This window comes from Sebastes fasciatus, chromosome 16 (genome assembly GCF_043250625.1).
Source record: "Sebastes fasciatus isolate fSebFas1 chromosome 16, fSebFas1.pri, whole genome shotgun sequence".
Classification (NCBI taxonomy): domain Eukaryota; kingdom Metazoa; phylum Chordata; class Actinopteri; order Perciformes; family Sebastidae; genus Sebastes; species Sebastes fasciatus.
The window spans coordinates 23,513,837-23,534,089 of NC_133810.1; the positions used below are offsets into that span (position 1 = coordinate 23,513,837).

Sequence of the window (20,253 nt, forward strand, 5' to 3'; positions counted from 1 at the left end):
AGATAATGATAAGATACAATTTTATGTGAAAAATGTTTGACTGAAATGACAGAAATGCTCAATATAATCTGATGACTAAACAGGACTAAGGTTAGATAAAAACAACATTTTGATGATAAAACTGGACTAAAACGTTTTGAGTTGTCTTCGACTAAAACTAGGCTAAAACTATTAAGGATAAAAATGACTAAAATGTGACTAAAACTAATAAGCATTTTCATTTTAAGACGAAGACTAAAACTGAATCTATAATAGCTGCCAAAATTAACACTGCTCCTAGATGAATGAAAGTTCAGTACAGTAATGAAATAAGGGAGATGCGTTTCAATAGTCCATGTACAGCTATGTCAATAAACTGATGGGATCAGAATGTTGTATTATTTAAGGACAATTGTAGTCTGCCTTATCCCCCCTGAACACACACACACACACAAATACACGGCTACACTTGTCTAGTCCAAGACGCACATCCACACACTTGCAGATGACACAGAAACCTAGAGACACAATAGCTTTCTATCCCTAGACTCTACAATTTTTCCTTTCGTAATCCCCTCAGAGTCTATTAATATTTCTGTTTCCATGGCGATTCGAGCCTTGCCAAATGTTGTACAGATAAGAGGAGATAAGAGCATAAGGAGCAGGGAGATAAGAGCAAGTGACCCGCAGAGATCAGAGCACTAGAGGTCAGGCAGAAGAGCACAAGTAAGTCACTGAGAAATGGACGTCCCCTGCTCAACTCCACTACCAACCTCATGAAAAAACTAAATATGAAGGGTCGTCTTAGTTTTCTGGAAGTGCAATGTTTGAACACGAGTTAACTTTTGCAGCAACTTTCTTTGTGTATCAAATTTCACCCTCCAGAGCAGTTACATGGAGCAATAAAATAGCAAGACAGCATGTCACTGCACTTAATATTAAGAGAAATAGTACTGAAAAACCCTTGTAACCATCATAATTACATTATTCCCAAAGCATATTAATGTTGTCCATGTACCAAAGAAACTTTTTAATGACAACAAGAATTTAGGGGAATACGATGTCTATTCATTTTAAACAAGTTATATGCTTTTCAAATGGGAGTATACATTTTGTCTCCCCTTAATCTCACACATTATGTACTGTTCTGCATAGAATGAAATTATGAATAAGAAAGAAGTGATGGTAATAAATCTGCGTTTTTTTATGATAACGAAAGCCATTCAAATTATTCAATTTCATTCTATCAGATGTTTTAAAACTGTGACACACAAAAACTGAATTATCCCTCTTACCCTAAAACAATGCCACACACCAACCATCCACTCTTCTAACAGACCATCAAGACAGTAGTAGTATGAAAGGCATGTCTTTACCTGTTTGTTGCTGTACTTCATCTGGCTGGTCTTGTAGCTGTAATCTGAGTACTGGTCTGAGCCGGTAGAGTTGTCATCTCCTCCCGTTCCTACAAAGGTGTTGGCGGCAGGAAGGTCCTGGACAGCTTGATGCTTCTGTGAGGCTGAAGGGGATTGGGCCTGCAGCTGGATGGAGGGTAAGGGGGAGTTGGAGCGGTAGTGCCTGCCTATATCAGGGCTTCCTGGTGAATATGTCAAGGGCAGGTGTATCCTGGGGCTATCGTTGACTCCATCGAGGTTGAACTTGAGGCTCTTTTGAAGGCTCACTTCCTCATCTTCCCCGAGTGGTTTTGGGGACTTTTGGGGTTTTCCTTTCCTTCCCCGTTTGCCTTTGGCATTCTTCGGCGCCTGTTTTGGCGCATATAAGTCCTTTGTTTCCTTCTTGCCGGCCTGATACCCGCTCTTAGTTTCTCTCTGGATGCGGTGTCGAATAAATACCACCACCAAGATCAACATGACAACACCTGCCACACCGGCAAGGCTTCCAAACAAAATGTTACTGCGCTGTGCAGCGAAACCGTCGTCAGGATCACCAGCAATGTCTCTGTCCAGTGGAGTGTAAAGACTGTGTCCTACTAGTGCCTCCACTAAGCTGACATTTGAAATGGTTTCATTGACATAGATGTGCACCAGGGCAGTGGCATGACGTGCAGGCTTCCCCCTGTCACTCACTCGCACTACTAGGCGATGTAGTCCGCCGTGTTTTCGGGTCATCTCTTTTGCTAGAGTGATCTCCCCAGTGGAGGGGGAGATGCGAAATAACTGGTAAGGGTTTCCGCCAGCGATACTGAAGAGCATCTCTGCATTAGGCCCACTATCCAGGTCTTCAGCTTCCACTACCTCAACATGGCTATCTGGGGAAGCTAGAGGAGACAAACGCCTGAAAGAGGAATTGGAGGGCTTGGTGACCACAGGGTCATTGTCATTTTCATCCAGCACGTTGATGGTAACGCCCACATATGAAGACCGAGGTGGCTCTCCTCTATCCACTGCTTTTAGACGGAAAGTGTAGCTGCTTTCTTTCTCCCTGTCAAATGAGATGCTTGAAAGAATGGTGCCCGTTCCATTTTGTACAACAAACTTTCCTCCGTCAGGCTCCACAGACAGCTGGACATGAGCGTTCTCTCCTTTGTCCACATCCAGGACCGTCACCATGCCGACTGGACTGAGAGGAGGCATGTTTTCCAAAACTGAAAAGCTATACCCGCTAAGCATGAACTTGGGGTCATTGTCATTGCGGTCAAGGACTTTAATTGCAACAGTTGCTGTTCCTTTATGAACAGGTGACCCTTTATCTGCTGCGGTGACCCGGAACTCGTAGCGTTCTTTATGCTCGCGGTCAAGTGGGCTTCGGGCTCTCACCTCGCCCGTATTTGGGTCAATCTCAAACAGACCTTTGATGGATGAGTCGGCCACGATATTATAGAGGAGTTCCGCGTTAGTGCCGCTGTCGGCGTCAGAAGCTATAACATCCAAAACCTTCTCCCCTGGTTGGTTTTCTTCGGCAAAGTCGACCTCAAACAAGGTTGGGGAGAATATCGGAGAGTTGTCGTTCACATCTGTCACCTGCACCTTCAGAGAATTTGTACTAGAGAGTGCTGGATTTCCTGAATCCACAGCCACAATCTCTACTCGGTAATCCCTAATCCTTTCGTAGTCGAGGGGGGTGGTGGTCTGTAGAAAATACTTCCTCTTGTTGTCGCTGGATGAGTCGCTGGCAGGGCGGAGCTGGAAGGGCACATCTCCCGCGACCACGCAGGTGACCACGGCGTTCTCTCCCTCATCCCTGTCGGACACTTGCACCAAAGCGACGGCCGTTCCAACTGGCATGTCCTCTGAAATGTTTGCCACTCCTTCACTGTGCGTCACGAGGCCAATTCCACGGATCTCCACAGCTGGAGCGTTGTCGTTCTGGTCAGTCACCTCTATAGTTACGAACGTCTTGGAGCTTTTAGGTTGAGGACCCTTATCCCTTGCCACCACGTAGAAGGACAAGCTGCTGATGTCCTCCCTGTCCAGGGATCCTTTGACGTAGATAACGCCAGTGGACCGATCAATTCGTAAGAGTTTTGGCACTGGGTCTACTGCTTGGTGAAGGGTGTACTCAATTTCTCCATTAGGGCCCATGTCAGAGTCATTCGCTTTGACCTACAATGAAAGGAATTCTGTGGTTAAAGGGATGATTTATGCGCAACAATTTGGGGTTAGAATTAAAAGGAAGCCAGTGGAGGATTTTCTCTACTAATCATTGGTCAGTGAATGAATGAATATATGAATCATCTTAACATTTCAAAAGCGCAGCATGTGAAAAGCTTTATTTAGGCATATTTCATTATTGCCCTGCCTCTCTGCTTTTGATTATGTCAATGGATATATTTTTTTTCTCTTCACCCCTTTTTTACTCCAGAAAAAGGGGCTAGAGAAAAGGTTCAAATGAAAACATATGGTAAAATATTAGGGCTTCTTTCATGACAGTCGGTACAATTTCACAGCGGTATGCAGAGAAAATCCTACACAGAAAATCTCACTCCTACACTCCGACATTGTGTGTATCTCTAATTCTATTTCTGCAAATATAATAGAAAAACAAAAGCAATACGCAGCTTGATTAACTGTAAAAAAAACATAATGTGATAATGCTCTAATAGTTCTTGTATTACTTGAAAATGCACATTAGAGCGATAGCGAAACCACTTACAAATAACACATTTTTAAATATGATGAAGATACAGTATGTGAGTTGGCGAGGACCAAGTGTGGCCTTGGTTCCCATGAGTTCTGCATTCCAGGTTGAATTTTGAACATTAAGAGTTGTAAGGCTATTTATAAATGTTTTAAAGCACAACGGCAGCATAAAAATATCTATCTTTGATTCGGATTTTCACATTAAGACTGTATCTGAGGAATAAGCCCTGCACAAACATGACGCACAGACTCATTTTTCAAAAACATCATGATAAATTGGCTGATGTTTTTTCTGAGTCTGTGTTTCTTAGTTGCTGAATGTAAAAGTCAGAACGGTACATCAAAACAATTTTGGTAGCAATTCAACTATTCATTTCAGACAGCAATTTGATATGAAATAAGTTCTTATAAGCAAATATATTTGCATCACAATCTTACCTGCAACACGGAGTGCCCCACTGGACTGTTTTCCAACACTTCTGCATCATACGTGGACCTTTCAAACTTGGGAGAGTTGTCATTGGCATCAGTGACTACCACTCTCAGCAGAGCGCTGCTGTAGCGCTGTGGGTTTCCTCCATCCACCGCCTTGATGGTGAGGTCATAGGAATCCTTTAACTCACGATCTAGGTTGCCTAGGACAATGAGCTGCGGGAGCTTCCCCCCCCTGTCGTCAGCCACCTGCAAACCAAATAGGGTCGCTGCGTCTGGCCCTGCAGTCAGAGCATAATCCGCCACCCCATTCCTGTCTGAGTCCCTGTCTGTAGCCAGAGGTATGGAGAACAGCGCCCCCATGATCGTGTTCTCGGGGACAGAGATGGTGAGCACAGAGGAGGGGAATTGTGGAGTGTTGTCATTGATGTCCTGTACCTCGATGCGTCCTTCAATGAGTCGTGGGCTCTGGTTTTGTATCAGATCTGTCACCGATACTTCAAACTCCAGGTAGCAGGGCTTACCCTTGACCAGGGATCGACAGTCCCTCAGGGTCTCTCTGTCTATGGGAATCTCCGTGGTGAAGATGTCTCCCGTCTTTCCATCGACGCGGAGGTAAGGGGCACCCACCTCCAGCTTGTAGAGATGACCCGAGTCTGGCAGGCCCTGGTCCGCTGCCAGGCTCCCGATGAGAGTGTTAGGAGGCTGCTCCTCCTGGACCCGGTACAGGATACTGCCGTCAGCAGAGCCACAGTGCAGCACCAGGACCCAGAAGAGTGCTACTCGTAAATTCAGTTCCATTAGGTCATCAGAAGATCTGCCTGCAAAATGACAAAGAGTATTTGTGTCAAAATGTTGTTTGCTCTGTCTCAAGGACAGTGGTGTCTACGGACTAGGGTGGACTGAGATGTCGAGGTACATTTCCTTGTAGGCCTTAGTGTTTAATATGTCATTATTCCATCATTATGATTGATTACCCTTGTCTTTCCCCCCCCTTTTTTTTCCTTTTTTTAGATTAAATTTTCTTTATGTATATTTATGTATGTATGCGTATATGTATATTTTATATATTTTTATTTTATTTATTATTTACATAATTTATTTTATTGATTTGGTTTATTTTGTTTTTGGCTCTCGGGTTTGGAGAATATGTTCTGTGTTAAGGGTAAGTTGGAAAATAGGGTACATTTGTATTATGCTCCTTAATCCTTGATTGTTTGACCCTTTGGAAATCAATACATATACTCTTTAAAATGTCCTTTTTGGAAATGATGTGTGCAGGTTAAGCTATAAAATGCCTGCTAGTTGTACCAAGCTCCATAGGCAACAATTGCTTAACTCTTTTTGTGTTTTAGAGCTTTTATTGCTTTTATTAGTGCAGCTGGAGAATGACAGGACAGGCCTTCAAATCCGGGCCGCTGCAAAGGACTCGGCCTACATGGGGCGCACGATCTATCGGGTGAGCTAAAGGTCGCCCCCCCCAATTGCTCAACTCTTATTATAAAGTGAAAACACAGAACTCACACCAACAAGTCAGACCCGAGTGATTCATGTAGTCAGCAGGAATAAAAACAAACTGTCTTCAGTGTATTGTTCTATTGTAACTCTGTAAAATGAATTATTTTTGTCAATAAATAGTACCGAAATCTACAGCAGGCCAGAAGCAAACTATAATAATGAGACAACAATAAGAACACAGAGAAAAGACACATTTTTTAAAAAGTGCAATCATAACTATTTCCCAGCCTCGTTCTTTTCTGTCTATCTTCAATGAACGTCTTTGGCTCTACAAATTGCATGTAGAAATTATTGTAGGAACAAGAAATTGTATCTTGTGAGCTTACACACAAAACAAACTGGAGGGCCGGTGTGGATTGCATTGTTTCAGCTGCGTAATCAAATAAAAGTGTAATACAAAATCAGATTGCCTAAGAGACTCATTATTTTGGTATTACACTGCTCGACATTGAGCGGTGAAGCAATGTAGCTGAAAACAAGTAACCTTTGGTATAAAACATACCCTCAGACATAAATCCTTACGAAACTTGCCAAGATAGTGTCCGTTGGCAAAGTCGGACTGATCTATTTCATTACTCTAACAACAAGCGCTCGCATACTGAGGTTCGTGGAGGTAATCAGGGCATTTCTTCTCACGCCGATTATGCAATTTGGCCGTTATTATCACACGCAGCTTGAAACAATGCACAATGCAGAAATTCCCATCTACGCTCCATTGCTACTGGCTAGCTCAAACACTGTAATCATTATGTTTGATTTTGAACCTTTCAACTCTGTAATTACGACCCGTTATTTTAGTGTCTTCTTTGATCTGTATTCCCTCTAGCTAAAGAATTCTGGCTTTTTTTTTAATGCTACAATGATTTTAGACTATAATTATTTCCTCTGTGTGTGAGTGTGTGTAGAGTTATATTGGTAATAGAAATGAGAGCAGATGTTGAGGTTAAGTATCAAGGTCCAGAGCTCTGGAAAGTTATTGGTGGCAACATTTTACCAGTTTTGTGTGTGAGTGGTGCATCTGTGAGTGTCTACAACATCCCCACTTTCAGTTGAAGAGTAACTAAACCCCAGAGCTGAAGTGCCTCTACTCTGGGAATTCAAAAAAATATGTAGAATTCAAATTGGGGCTGTCAAGGGTTAACGCGTTAACGCAAAGTTGTTTTATTGCCACTAATTTCTTTAATGTATTAACACAACTTGCGATTTTTAGTTTGTTGCATCAGTGTTAAAGCTAGAGTGAAGATACTGGCATCATATGAAACTAAAAAACCTGAGGAATCCATTGGTACCAACCGTGTAATACTAACTTGTCGCGAACAAGGATAAATAACACTCCAAACTTACGCTAAATTTTGGCGAGGAAAACTGTCATGACCATTTTCAAAGGGGTCCCTTGACCTCTGACCCCAAGATATGTGAATGAAAATGGATTATATGGGTACCCACGAGTCTCCCCTTTACAGACATGTCCACTTTATGATAATCCCATGCAGTTTGGGGCAAGTCATTGTCAAGTCAGCACACTGACACACTGACAGCTGTTGTTGCCTGTTGGGCTTGAGTTTGCCATGTTATGATTTGAGCATATTTACTTATGCTAAATGCAGAACCTGTGAGGGTTTCTGGACAAAATGTGTCATTGTTTTGTGTTAATTGAGTTCCAATAATACATATATACATACATTTGCATAAAGCAAGCATATTTGTCCACTCCCATTTTGATAGTTTTAAATATTTGACAAATCTCCCTTAAAGGTACATTTTGAACAGTTAAAAATGTGTGTTTAATAAGCAATCAATCACGATTAACTATGGACAATCATGAGATTAATCGCGACTAAATATTTTAATCGATTAACAGCCCTGATTCAAATACTTTGCACTAAAATGTCAAGATTTGGACCCGAATCCATCAACAATACTACTAAATACCAATAAAACTAAAAATAACTAAGACCAAAATGAGAGATTATTCGACAAATCGCCCTAGAAGCATTATGTTACCTTGCACACAGAAGAACTTAACTAGAAAAAAAAAAGAGTACAGGTACTGGATCTAATATCGGCCGGTACCCTGAGGGACCCTCGGGGGAAAATAAGTGAGATCAGTGCAGCCTTAGTTTGTGCGGTTGTGAGAAAGATGAACATGGTCGGATGGTGTTACTCTGAGCTCAAATCACTACATTCTGCATGAAACAATGTTCCACAGAGGAGCAAAACAAATGTGTATTAACCGAGACAGCAGAACACAAATATACAGAAATCCAATGAGAAATCCAATTCCTTTTGAATACATTAAAATTGGAAGTGCAGGTTATTGATGCACTAATTGCTCGGTTATCGACGTGTCCCTTTTTACATTTGCAGGGGGAGCCTCGAGTCAATGTGGCGTGAACGGTGAGTGCGCATTCTGTGTGTCCATGTGTACACGGGGAAAAAAAGAGGCAGGCAGGAGTAAAAACATAATCAGCGGACACATTCCGAAATACATTTTCTTACTGACATCGAAACAACCTAATATAAAGTAAAGGTCAGTCTAAATCTAATTGTAAATGACTCCTATTGCTGACCTCACTTAAACACAAGAGCTTGTAAAAGGGTATGTTACATAAAGACAATTGATTTGTTCACATTGTCATTTGAATACTGTGAATGACACACACAGGTCCAGAATGTTACGGTCACATGATATGTGCTTTATCCTTCTTGACACTTTCTTTTCTTTGTCCCTTTTTTTTTTTTTTTTTTTAAACTGTTGAATTTAAGTTAACAAAATCTTTTTTTTAACAAATTGACCATTTCAAAATGAAAACCATAATTAATGTCATAACGTTTTGTTTGGCTGTAACTGTCCCCCATGCTATTACAGCCACTTCTAGAATGAATAGGCATGCTTTGATAGTGACATGATTGTTATGGTTGATGACACTCATGACTTAATGTCTTCCAGTTGGCCTCACGCCTGTCTTCCAGATGGCACCGTGCCTGGCAGCCACAGCCAATTGGTGTTCCTTTTTCCTTTGTTTGCATTGACATTAAAATTTATGTTGTTTGTGAAATACGCGTTTTGCCATCACTCAGTGAAAATCTCTTATCGGTTGAATATTGGGCTTCTGTTTCTCACGTTTCTCAGCTATCTCACAAATATTTCATCAAAAGCTTGACAGCATCTTTTTTTTTTCTTTCTTTTTCCCTCAACTCAAAGCACTATGAGGTGGTGGCAAAGGGGAACAGGAGGTGCTGAGATTTTTTTTTTTTTTTCACAACTGGACTACTGCACGTCTCACCATTGTTCACTACCTGAGCGGCAAAATGGATGAATTAGAACTGCTGAACACAACTAGGCGTGACATTTCCTGCGTCTCAGCGCTTTTTCCTCTGAAAAACGTGGTTATCATCTGCCACCCCAGATGGTGTGGTAGACCCACAAGACTACAAGCTGATTCAGGCAGATCGCGGTACATAACTCAGCAAAAAATCAAAAGGGAGGAACGAGAATTTAGTTCTTCCAGTGCGTTTCAAATCTGTCATATTGTAGTCCTGGTCGACCACTCTAACCACCAAGGACTGGATTCTACAATAAGAATGACAGTGTGGGGGCAGATACTAGAACCAAGTAGTACAGAAGCAAAGAGATGAAAACTCCTGGGCTTTTTTGACAACAGACGCTAGATGGCGCTGCGGTAGTGCTGCCGCCATTTTGGACTGAAAACAGCAATGAGTCCATGAGTGTATAAAGAGACGTCTGTAAATCAGAGGATCATTTCTTTGAGGTAAATCAACTTCCCAGTATGAACATTTAAATAGCCCTCATTTAAATCATTATGTCCTAAAAGTTGTAAAATTCACTAATAGCTGAATCCAGAGTTATTTTCCTCGGCATAATAAACGTGCATCAGAACCACAAGACTGCGCCGCCCTGCACGTTCATATGACACATCCGGTTCTTCCAGCTTCCTACTAGCTGTATGCGGCTGTAATTATAGATATATTGGGTGTAATTCATTATTTTTAGTATCTTCCAATACATTCATGGGCTGTATACTGTAAGCCTGCACCGTGGTGGATGTATTAACGTTTCTGTTCCCAAACAACCGGCTATCTGCCAGTAGCTAGTAGTGCTAGTAGCATGACAATAATAGCATTTAATGTAGTTGTAGGCTATTTACTAACACACGGTGCAAATCACAGGGCACAACTTCTTTTATATCCATGGTCTGTGGTCTATTGGACATCGATTTTTGATGTTTTTAACATGGAAAAGTTTGAGATTTCTCTCAAAATCTGTGTAAATAGTAAGTAAATAGTTATAATAGTATGCATATTTATGACTGGCGACCTGTCCAGGGTGTACCCTGCCTTCGCCCAATGTCGGCTGGGATCGGCTCCAGCCCCCCCGCGACCCCTAACGGGATAAGCGGTTGCAGATGGATGGATGGATGGATGCATATTTATAATATTTGAATTGTTCAACACGGGTAATTTTGGAAGAGACATTAAATATATGACAATAGAATAGAAATAATTTTGTATGTCACTTTTTAGGCGGACGTTTTACTGGCGTCTGGTAGTCACTTTCTGTCCAAAATGAGATGTAGCTCTGCTGCTGGGGGCTGACGTTGCAATGCAAGGAACAATTGACTTTCGCATCTTAGCAATATACGTTCTTTGCTAGAACTGGATCAGGCATCGCAACACTGAAGTCTCCAGGATGTGCTAGGCTGAGGAAGTGAAATCCTTTTGTCTGTTAAAACTCACCCCGTCAACACCCACAGTGACTTTTAACTGACAAAATCACTGCAGAAATTTTCTTCATCTGTGTACTGACTATCCATTATAACTAGAAAACCGTAGCTACTTTGTGGTAGCTACACCACAGGACAACTGGCTAATGCTTGGGTGACCCTTACTGTACTACATGATGCATGAGTGCAGTACACACTGTACCTCCTTAACTCAGAGCCTTTAGGGCTCTGTGCGGCCTTAAGGGTTCATACTGCAAAAAGCATCCTGCACAAATAGACAAACCAACAAACACACCAACACCTACGGAGGAGCAACAAACATTCTTAAGAAATAGCTTCCCAAATACAATCAAAGCATCCGCTGTCTTACCGAGGAGAGAACTTTAACTCTACCAGTGAAGCAGCATTCAGCCCATTGCCTCACGCTGTGATCATGCGATGGTCCAGATGGTTCCAACATGGAGGAAAAACTGAAGGCAGCCTGTACCACAGTATGGAGGTGGACCTTCAAAGACCGTCTCAAACTGCCTGATGTGTCTGCCATTTGCTACAACTCCTGTGAAGATGTTTAACTTTGCAACAAAAAATTTAAGCAAAATTGCTCAGCAATGGAGTTTTAGACCCCTAGGAACGTCACAGAGTAGGCCTGCCGCAAACACTTCCTGGGCAAAACCCAGCTTATTAAGACCATCAGGGGTGCCAAGTGTAGGTACAACACCGGACTGGAGAGTCCATGTTTCATGACTCATTCTCAGCGTGGTCATCGCCCTGAAGACTCACAAGCTGCAGGAGAAACTCACCCAAGCATACCCCTTCGCCTGCCAATGACCTCTATAGATAAGAGTGGCTCGAAGAGAGCAGGGAAAGTGATTCTCACTCCGGCCCACTGTGTCACCCGGGAGTCTGTTGACACTTCTGTTGAACTTTCACTGAAATGCAGAAGTGTTTGACATATGACTGCATGACTGGAAATATATTTACGGCCCGGTATTGCCGTTATAAAAAAAGACAAGAGATGTAAATATATGTATACACAGTAAACGTCAATTAGTCTACTAATCGGTTGTTTTGGTCTTAGTCAACTAAGATTTCTTTAGTCGATTAGTCTGGTTTTATGCTTTATTTCATGCTGAATGACTTCTTTCCAAGAAACTTATGAGCACATCTCTGGTAAACACAAGATTTAAAGTGGTGCTTTTGTGTGATTCTTTGTGGAGGAACTCAGATTCACAGATCTGTCGGTTAAATCCACTAATCGATTAGTTGACAACATCATTAGCGATGCACCGATACCGGATCGGATATCGGGCCAATACTGACTCAAGAGGCTGGATCGCATATCGATGACAATGAAGCCGATCTATTAAATTAAATTCTATATTTATATACTATATACATTATATGCTGGAATTTTAATTCCTGTTTAAGTTTTGACCAATTTCTTGCCGCATTAAAAAGGTTTACACCTGAATCTGCACCCAGATATAACAATAACCTCTGAAAAACTGGTGCCATCCTAACTTACAAACACGGCAAACCCACTCCTCCACCACCTGGAGTTGTTTGCATGATGTCAGTGGACAATGCAGAAATATCCGCACCCACGATTGGATCATTTTCATTCGCTCTGACTTTGAAAACCAGCATCCTAAAACTGCTCCGCATGTGTTTTGCCAAAAACCTTTTGCACCACAGGCAGTTGTCAAACTGTCTCCGGGAATGTAGACATTTCATAGTCGGGAGGAAAGAAAAATATAAGGTTAACGGTGCACTCTAAGCTAAGTGTTATGACTTTCATTTGGAGGACAAAAAAAATGGTTGGGCACGACGCATCCATATTAATTGAATCTTAAGAGCGGTGTGGTTATGAGAGACATGGCACACATATTGGTAGTCTGGACCAGTAGATCCTGTTTTGATATTGTATCAATGACTAGTGTTAATGATTATAAAGGGAAATATAGGGCGGAAAATATAGAAGTAAAAGGACTGAATATTAATGAATAGGAATTCTGTGTAAATAAAATATATAAAAGGTACAAAAGCAGTACTTTAAAGTTGTGTAAAGTATGTAATGACCATTTGTTTGTGAAGTAAAATATTTTCTAGGGCTGTCAAAGTTAATGCGATAATAATGCGGAAACGCAAATTTGTTTTTACGCCACTAATCTCTTTAACGCATTAACACAATCGATCTTTCGGTCATACTCATGTCATTCTAGCTTGTCGTGAAGGAGGGTAAATAACGCTCCAAACTTACGATAAAGTTTGGCGAGGAAAAACTGTCATGGCCATTTTCAAAAGGGGTCCCTTGACCTCTGACCTCAAAATATGTGAAAGAAAATATGTTCAATGGGTTATGATTAGAGCATATTCTTTTATGCTAAATATTTGTTATTGTTTTGTGTTAATAGATTTCCAATAATAAATATAAACATATATTTGCATAAAGCAAACATACAGTATTTGTCCACTCCCAATTTGATCAGAGTATTAAATACTTGACAAATCTCCCTTTAAGGTACATTTTGAACAAATAAAAAAATTGTGCGATTAATTTGCGATAATCATGGGCAAACATGTGATTAAATATTTTTATTGATTGCCATCCCTAGTTAATGATTATAAGGGAAAATACAGAGTTGAAAACATAAAAGTATAAAGACTGACTTTGGATGAATAGAAATTCTATGTAGGAGATACATTTGAAATGAATAACAACATCAATCTATCATCATCTTCTATTTCCTGTAATGCGACATTAACATTTCACCATTTGTTTGGTGAAGTGAAATATTTTCCAATTACTTTTCTAAATGGCATTGAAGGGGATCAAAATTGTTGTTTTTTAAAAAAAACATGAGATGCTTCAGATTTATCTTGAGGTAGGGTAAGTAGAAACAGAAGATAAAGATGTGTGTGGTTGCATACATGTGAGTGTCGTCATAATTAATTAAAAAAAGGTAAACAAATGAACAATATAATTGTATTGCAGAGCATGTGCGCCTGTCCTGGTTACCATAGAGACAGACTATCTACTGACTGAGTCAACACAGTGACTGACTGGATGACACTTGCTCTTTAAGTTGACCGCTCCACAGGTCCGGCAGGAATGACTCACGCGTAGAATCAACGGAGGCATAATTGTGAATTAATAATATGTCAAAGGGTTGGGGCTGTGTCTGCGGGGACAACAATCATTAGAGTATAAGAATGACGATTATGATCCAGCAGTTCCTCTGCAGAACCTGGATTTTCACCTGTTAACTTGGTACGAATGGAGCTCATGAATGTCTACTACTGTATATAATGTGATCTGCTTTGCTTCGCTGGAGTGTGGAAAGATAACGGATGATGTAATGATTTTCTCAACTGAGGTGATTTGATGTATTGGCTGACTCTGCGCCTTTAGCTAGTATAACAGGTAAAAGCCATTACCCTCCCACCAGCATGATTTATGAAGGGTAGCATCACAGCTTAGGTCTCCGTACAGCTGGTCTACCAACAGAATTTACTGCAAAATGTTACTTCTAGAGACAGTAAACCCTGGCGTTTGGTAATGAGAAAGCAATGGCCTCTGAACAGGAGAGTTTAGCTATTCATGTAGGCTGCTCCACACAAAAAAAACACTGATGGAGGGTCACTCCTGCCACACAAATACCATTAAATGAGATCTAAGAGGCGGCATTCAGACACTGTTGAAAGGGAGATGTGAACATAATATGTTGTATACTTTATAATCTCTGTGCATGTGACTAAAACCAGATTTCTCTCAAGCTCAAATAACTGTTTGAGCGGTCGTGTCTGAAAACCCATTTACTTGGTGTATTGATGTTTACCAGATGGCAAACAGGTAACCTTCCTGCAGAAAACTCCATTACATGACACAATGCATGTTATTGTGGAGTATTCAGGGGAGAGCAGAGGACATATGTTAAGTTTACCATTGATCAACTGCAGCAACTAAGGAATAAAATGATGAAAGGGAAAATATAGAGGAAATTGAAATAACAGCCTAGACAGATAGATAGATAGATAGATAGATAGATAGATAGATAGATAGATAGATAGATAGATAAAAAGTGAAGGTACTCATGCATCATGTGGAACTAGAAAACCTAAGAAATCCACTGTACCAACCGTGTCATACTAGGGCGTCGCGAAGGAGGCTAAATAACGCTCCAAAGTTAGGCTAAATTTTGGCAAGAAAAAAACATCATGGCCATTTTCAAAGAGGTCCCTTGCCCTCTGACCTCAAGATAGGTGAATGAAAATGGGTTCTATGAGTACCCACGAGTCTCCCCTTTACAGACATGCCCACTATATGATAATCACATGCAGTTTGGGGCAAGTCATAGTCAAGTCAGCACACTGACAACTGTTGTTGCCTGTTGGGCGTGATGATTTGAGCGTATTTTTTTCATGCTAAATGCAGTACCTGTGAGGGTTTCTGGACAATATTTGTCATTGTTTTGTGTTGTTAATTGATTTCCAATAATAAAACATACATTTGCATGAAGCAAGCATATTTGCCCACTCCCATGTTGATAAGAGTATTAAATACTTGACAGATCTCCCTTTAAGGTACATTTTGAACATAAAAAATGTGCGACTAATCGTAATTAATCGTGGACCATCATGCGATTAATCGCAATTAAATAATTTAGTCAACTGACAGCCCTAATAGATGGATAGATTATTGGCAGAACTAATAATTAAGTCCATCCTTTTTTCCAAACTCCCATCTCAACTGCTTCATGATCGACTCAGATCGCCCCCATTCATCAGGTTTATGTCTTCCAAGACAGTCCATCAGATATGGGTAAAGAACTGGGTTATCAGGCCTGTTTTGATCTGCTCTGTTTTCACGGCCTCATAGCCTACAGTATGTGTGGGAACTTCGACTATATATACGTGGAGGAGCAAGACTATTAAAATGTGCCTGGTGGTCGCTGAAAACAACACCCCGGACTCTCGCTGGAGAGAGAGAGCAAGGGAGAGATTATACCAGCTGATCAAAGATGCCTTTTTTTTTCTTCTTCCACCAATTATATGCGCTGTAATCTCTCCATATAGGAAAAATAACTGCCGATTAGTTCTTAACATGGCTGGCTATACGTCAGAAATATCTGCGCAAAAAAACCCAAAACGCTCCAAATAAAGATCCTTCTAATGAAGGCAATTAGTATGATGTTTGGAGCTAGTATAGAGAAATGACGGGAGGAAAGGGATGATACGGATGGATCTTCTGCTTCACAGGATCATAATGGTGTAATAATAAGATGCAATTAGCCCGATCGCCAGTACACATCAGAATGAAGGCACTTATATTCTAGGTGAAGTGCGATGATATGCAGACTTAATAGCATTACGCACGGTAGGATAGAACTCTCCTCGGATGTGTTTTAAATTGCGATGCATCGCGTTATCCATCACGCAGCGTGTCATTATTGTGGCTGACATATGCGCCTTTCTATCGCCGCGTCCTATCAACCTGTAACACCGAAGCCGCTGCTCCATCGGCTCGCCTGTTATTACCGCGGACAACTTGTTGGAGACTCTATAAACAGTCTATTTTGGACCGTGGCCTTGCGTTATTAGACGCCACTTCCAAGTCTGGAAGCTTTCCAAAAGAAACTTCGAAACCAATCGAAACAACTTTCGGTAATTTTCAATACCTGAGCCGGAGACTTCTTCTCTATGTGAGCGCTTTGACGCGTCGCCAAATCCGTCCGCCAGCCAGCCGATATATGTCCACACCGGGTGATCCCAGAGGCAGGTGTCTATAAAACCCTCAAACCTCCGTCACATCCAAAAGAACTTCAGCAAAAGAATTCAACTTTACGCATCAGAATTCAGGATTATGTGTCCACAGCGTCCGGTCTTGTAGGAACAGATTTATGTCCGTGAGAGGAAAAAAAAGATCAGAACTTATGAGATGGTCGATTATTTTTCGAGTCTCATTCCACAGGGGGTAGCCAACTGTGTGCCATGTCCAAATCCTCAATAACTGATCCCTGCCAAGATATGCACTCGTTGGCGCATCCCCCTTTTGGTCCAAGTTTCTCGTGCGCTTCCCTCCTCCTACCACCTGATAAGAAGAAGAAGAAGTATAGCCTCGAACAAGCACTCTGGATGTCTTAAACGATAGTCGGTTTTTTTCTTTTGCAAAAACGGTGAGCAGCTAAGCGGTCCTTAAAACAAGAAGAAGAAGAAGCCCATCTGAAGCGTTTTCCAGAGAGCAAGTGGTGAGATGCCGTGGGTAGGTTAGTTGCTCCCCTCTCTCTCTCTCTCCTCCCTCTCTCTTCTTCTTTCTCTCTCTACTCATCAGAGCGTGGGAGGAGGTGGGGCTCCCATCCACCGCAGCAGCAGCAGCAGCAGCAGCAACTTCACACTCAACATCACATTATGTCCGGGCTGCCTACCAGGAAATTGTGCGATTCCTACAGTTTAAGGAGATCTCATCAAACTGGGTCACCTCAAAAAGGGGGGGATGCACCTTATACAATATCATGCAGCCACTGCATGTGATGCACTCCTTTTTATTCTCTTATTGCTGCTTCTGTTTGTACAAAATGCACTAAAAATTGTCTTAAATTTGATGTAACAGGTAGGCTCTGCACTGACAGTTTACTTGTTGATATGCATTCCATGTAGCAAAAATGAATGGCCCTAAAATGGAAGCTGGGTGGCCACTATTTATTCATTTGGCGCCACCCTCAGGCGGTTTTAATAAGGAGGGAAAGGGGAAAAAATGCATCAGCTGAGGATGCATTGAATCAGAATCAGAATCGTGTTTATTGCCAAGTGTAAGAGGTATACAATAGGAATTTTCGTTGGTGCAAGTTAAACAGTATAATAAAAGGATAGATAAAAGTGTTAGAATAAAATAAGAATAAAAAAATGGAAATTCTACCAATATACAATATACAAAATAAGCTATCAAAAATAAACATGATATAAACAGATATGTTGCTTGATGTTGGAGTAATGCACATTATTTATTTATTTTTTTGCCAGTGAAGACAATGGAAATGCTGTCATTAGAATAAACTAGTTGTGTCTGACATCATGTGTTAAAAACTGCAGCAGTGTTAATTAAAAAATAAACAATGCTTTTTTTTGCTCTGGGCTATAAATCAGCATGGCTCAGCAGGGAGTGAAATCCATCCCCACACCACAGTTGTTCTCTTTCCTTTTTCTTCCACAACACTGATTTCAGTGATCATAACCGCTTCGGCATAAGCAATGGGACCGGGGAGCAATGAGTCAAACGCGGGGTTTTGTCACAAAGGAGAGCCTTAAGCAATCACCTCCGGAGAAAACTTGATTCGCTATCTTCCCCAGCCATTCTGAGGCAAGAGTTTATCAGAGTGTTTCCAGTCTGTGATCCTTTACTCCTCCCCCATCTCTCATTAGCTGCAAACACACAGCTGTTGGGCTACCTCTCCAGGGCTCCCATTAAGGGCTGCCACTCAGGCTTACAGTGTCCCCGAGCCAATCATATTAGAGCTCCCGCCCACGCACTGCCACTGCTATGCTGCTCTTCACCAGCCATACTAATAACGTTTAAGGATTTTCACAGGTGGCCCATAAGTCGCCTGAGAAGAGAGCGAAGTAGGAAGATAGGGATAACAATGCCAGAGGAACAGAAGTTCACATTTCTACTGTATGTATATACCGATAACATACACATTTATTTGATTAGGTAGGTTAGTGAGTCCAACGGTGAGTGACCAATCATTTGAGCCAACTCATTAGATTTCTTTCAGGGCTGTCAATCAATCAATTAATCGCATGATTGTCCATAGTTAATCGTGATAAATAGCAAATCAATCACATTTTTTTATTTGTTCAAAATGTACCTTAAAGGGAGATTTGTCAAGTATTTAATATGTAAATGTATGTATATATTTATTATTGGAAATCAATTAACAGCACAAAACAATGATAAATACTGTCCAGAAACCCTCACAGGTACTTCATTTAGCATAAAAAAATATGCTCAAATCATAAGATGGCAAACTCAAGCCCAACAGGCAACAACAGCTGTCAGTGTGTCAGTGTGCTGACTTGACTATGACTTGCCCCAAACTGCATGTGATTATCATAAAGTGGGCATGTCTGTAAAGGGGAGACTCGTGGGTACCCAGAAAACCTATTTTCATACACATATCTTGAGGTGAGAGTTCAAGGGACACCTTTCAAAATGGCCATGACAGCTTTTCCTCGCCCAAATTTAGCCTAACTTTGGAGCGTTATTTAAGCTCCTTTGCGACAAGCCAGTATGACATGATTGGCACCAGTGGATTCTTTAGGTTTTTGATGCCACTATCTTCACTAGCGTTAAAACTGAGCCTGCTACGACCTAAAAATCACAAGTTGCGTTAAAACGTTTTAATTTTGACAGCCCTAGTTTCATTTAAATGTTTTAAAGCCTCATTTATGGGATTACAAACAATTAATATTAGTATAGTATAGTCTTGTCAGTTAACAAAAATGAAGTTTGATGATCTTTTGATGTTACATACATTTTTCTCTCAAGCTTTTTTAAAAAGTTTTGCGTAGGATTTGGCGGGATCTAGTGGTGTGGTTGCAGATTGCAACCAACTGATTACACCTACCCCTCAACTCACTCCTCTTTTTTCCAAGACTGCAATAAAGTGAGCCGCGGAGTGCAAAACCGCGGCATTGCCGTTTGCATTGCTCAGAGGCCATCCTTGCCTTGATAATACAACTTTCGGAGCAACGGAAGTCAGATGTTAGGTGGTACCAAGGTTTTGCACTCATGTTACAGCCGTTTCAGGTAACGTAAAAACGCGCAAGGCCCTCCGTTCTGTGCAACATGCATATGAAGGAATCATTTCTAAGCTAACGAAAACACTATTCTGAGTTTCAGGTGATTATACACTAAAGAAAACATATGAACATTATATTCCATTTCTGCTAAGAGATCCCCTGAAATGTAACATACTGTTCATTTAATTTTTTTCTTTCAAGCTTCTCTATTTAATTAATCACATCATACACATTTAAGGCAGTGTTTCAAGGTAACTAAACTTAAACTGACTATATGTATTGTCAACTTATTCATGAGAAAGCTACGTGGCATTCATAGAATTCATCTATTGAAGTGAGTGTATTTCTTTAACCAAACAGCAGAGACAGACTGAGGCCGTGTTTTTTTCCACATTGAGTTGTCAGTTTCAGGTGTAACCGAGTGTGGGCTGAAATCCTGCTTCATTTGATGCCTTTATTCGTCAGTTTAAAGAGCGCAGGCCTGTTTGATTCCCACTCACCTTTTCCTTGTGGCCATATTTGAATATGAGAGAGGTAAAACGAGGACAAGGCAAGGGTAATTGGTGCATCGGAACAAAGGCATGAGCATGCCCTCAAACTCTCCCAAATTCCCCAAAAGAGTCTGCCCACCATGCTGTATCTGGCCAGCTCATTGTCTGTGGCCAGTTCCCTGAATATTA

The 20,253-nt window shown here is 41.1% G+C and overlaps 1 protein-coding gene across 4 annotated transcripts in view; it reads right to left on the minus strand.

Annotated features, from left to right (window-relative positions):
- Positions 1–17,173, minus strand: part of pcdh1a (protocadherin 1a) — a 122,595-nt gene extending 105,422 nt beyond the window's left edge. Inside the window, exons 1-3 of one of the 4 annotated variants that reach the window (XM_074611092.1) lie at positions 16,453–17,171; positions 4,518–5,332; positions 1,356–3,542 (exon numbers count right to left, since the gene is read on the minus strand). In XM_074611092.1, coding sequence (XP_074467193.1) covers positions 1,356–3,542; positions 4,518–5,312 — 2,982 coding nt within the window. In that variant the 5' untranslated portion in view covers positions 5,313–5,332; positions 16,453–17,171. Of the gene's footprint in view, positions 1–1,355; positions 3,543–4,517; positions 5,333–16,452 lie in introns of all 4 variants that reach the window. The other 3 variants (XM_074611088.1, XM_074611089.1, XM_074611090.1) reach the window with 3 other exon arrangements.
- Positions 17,174–20,253: the final 3,080 nt, after the last annotated feature.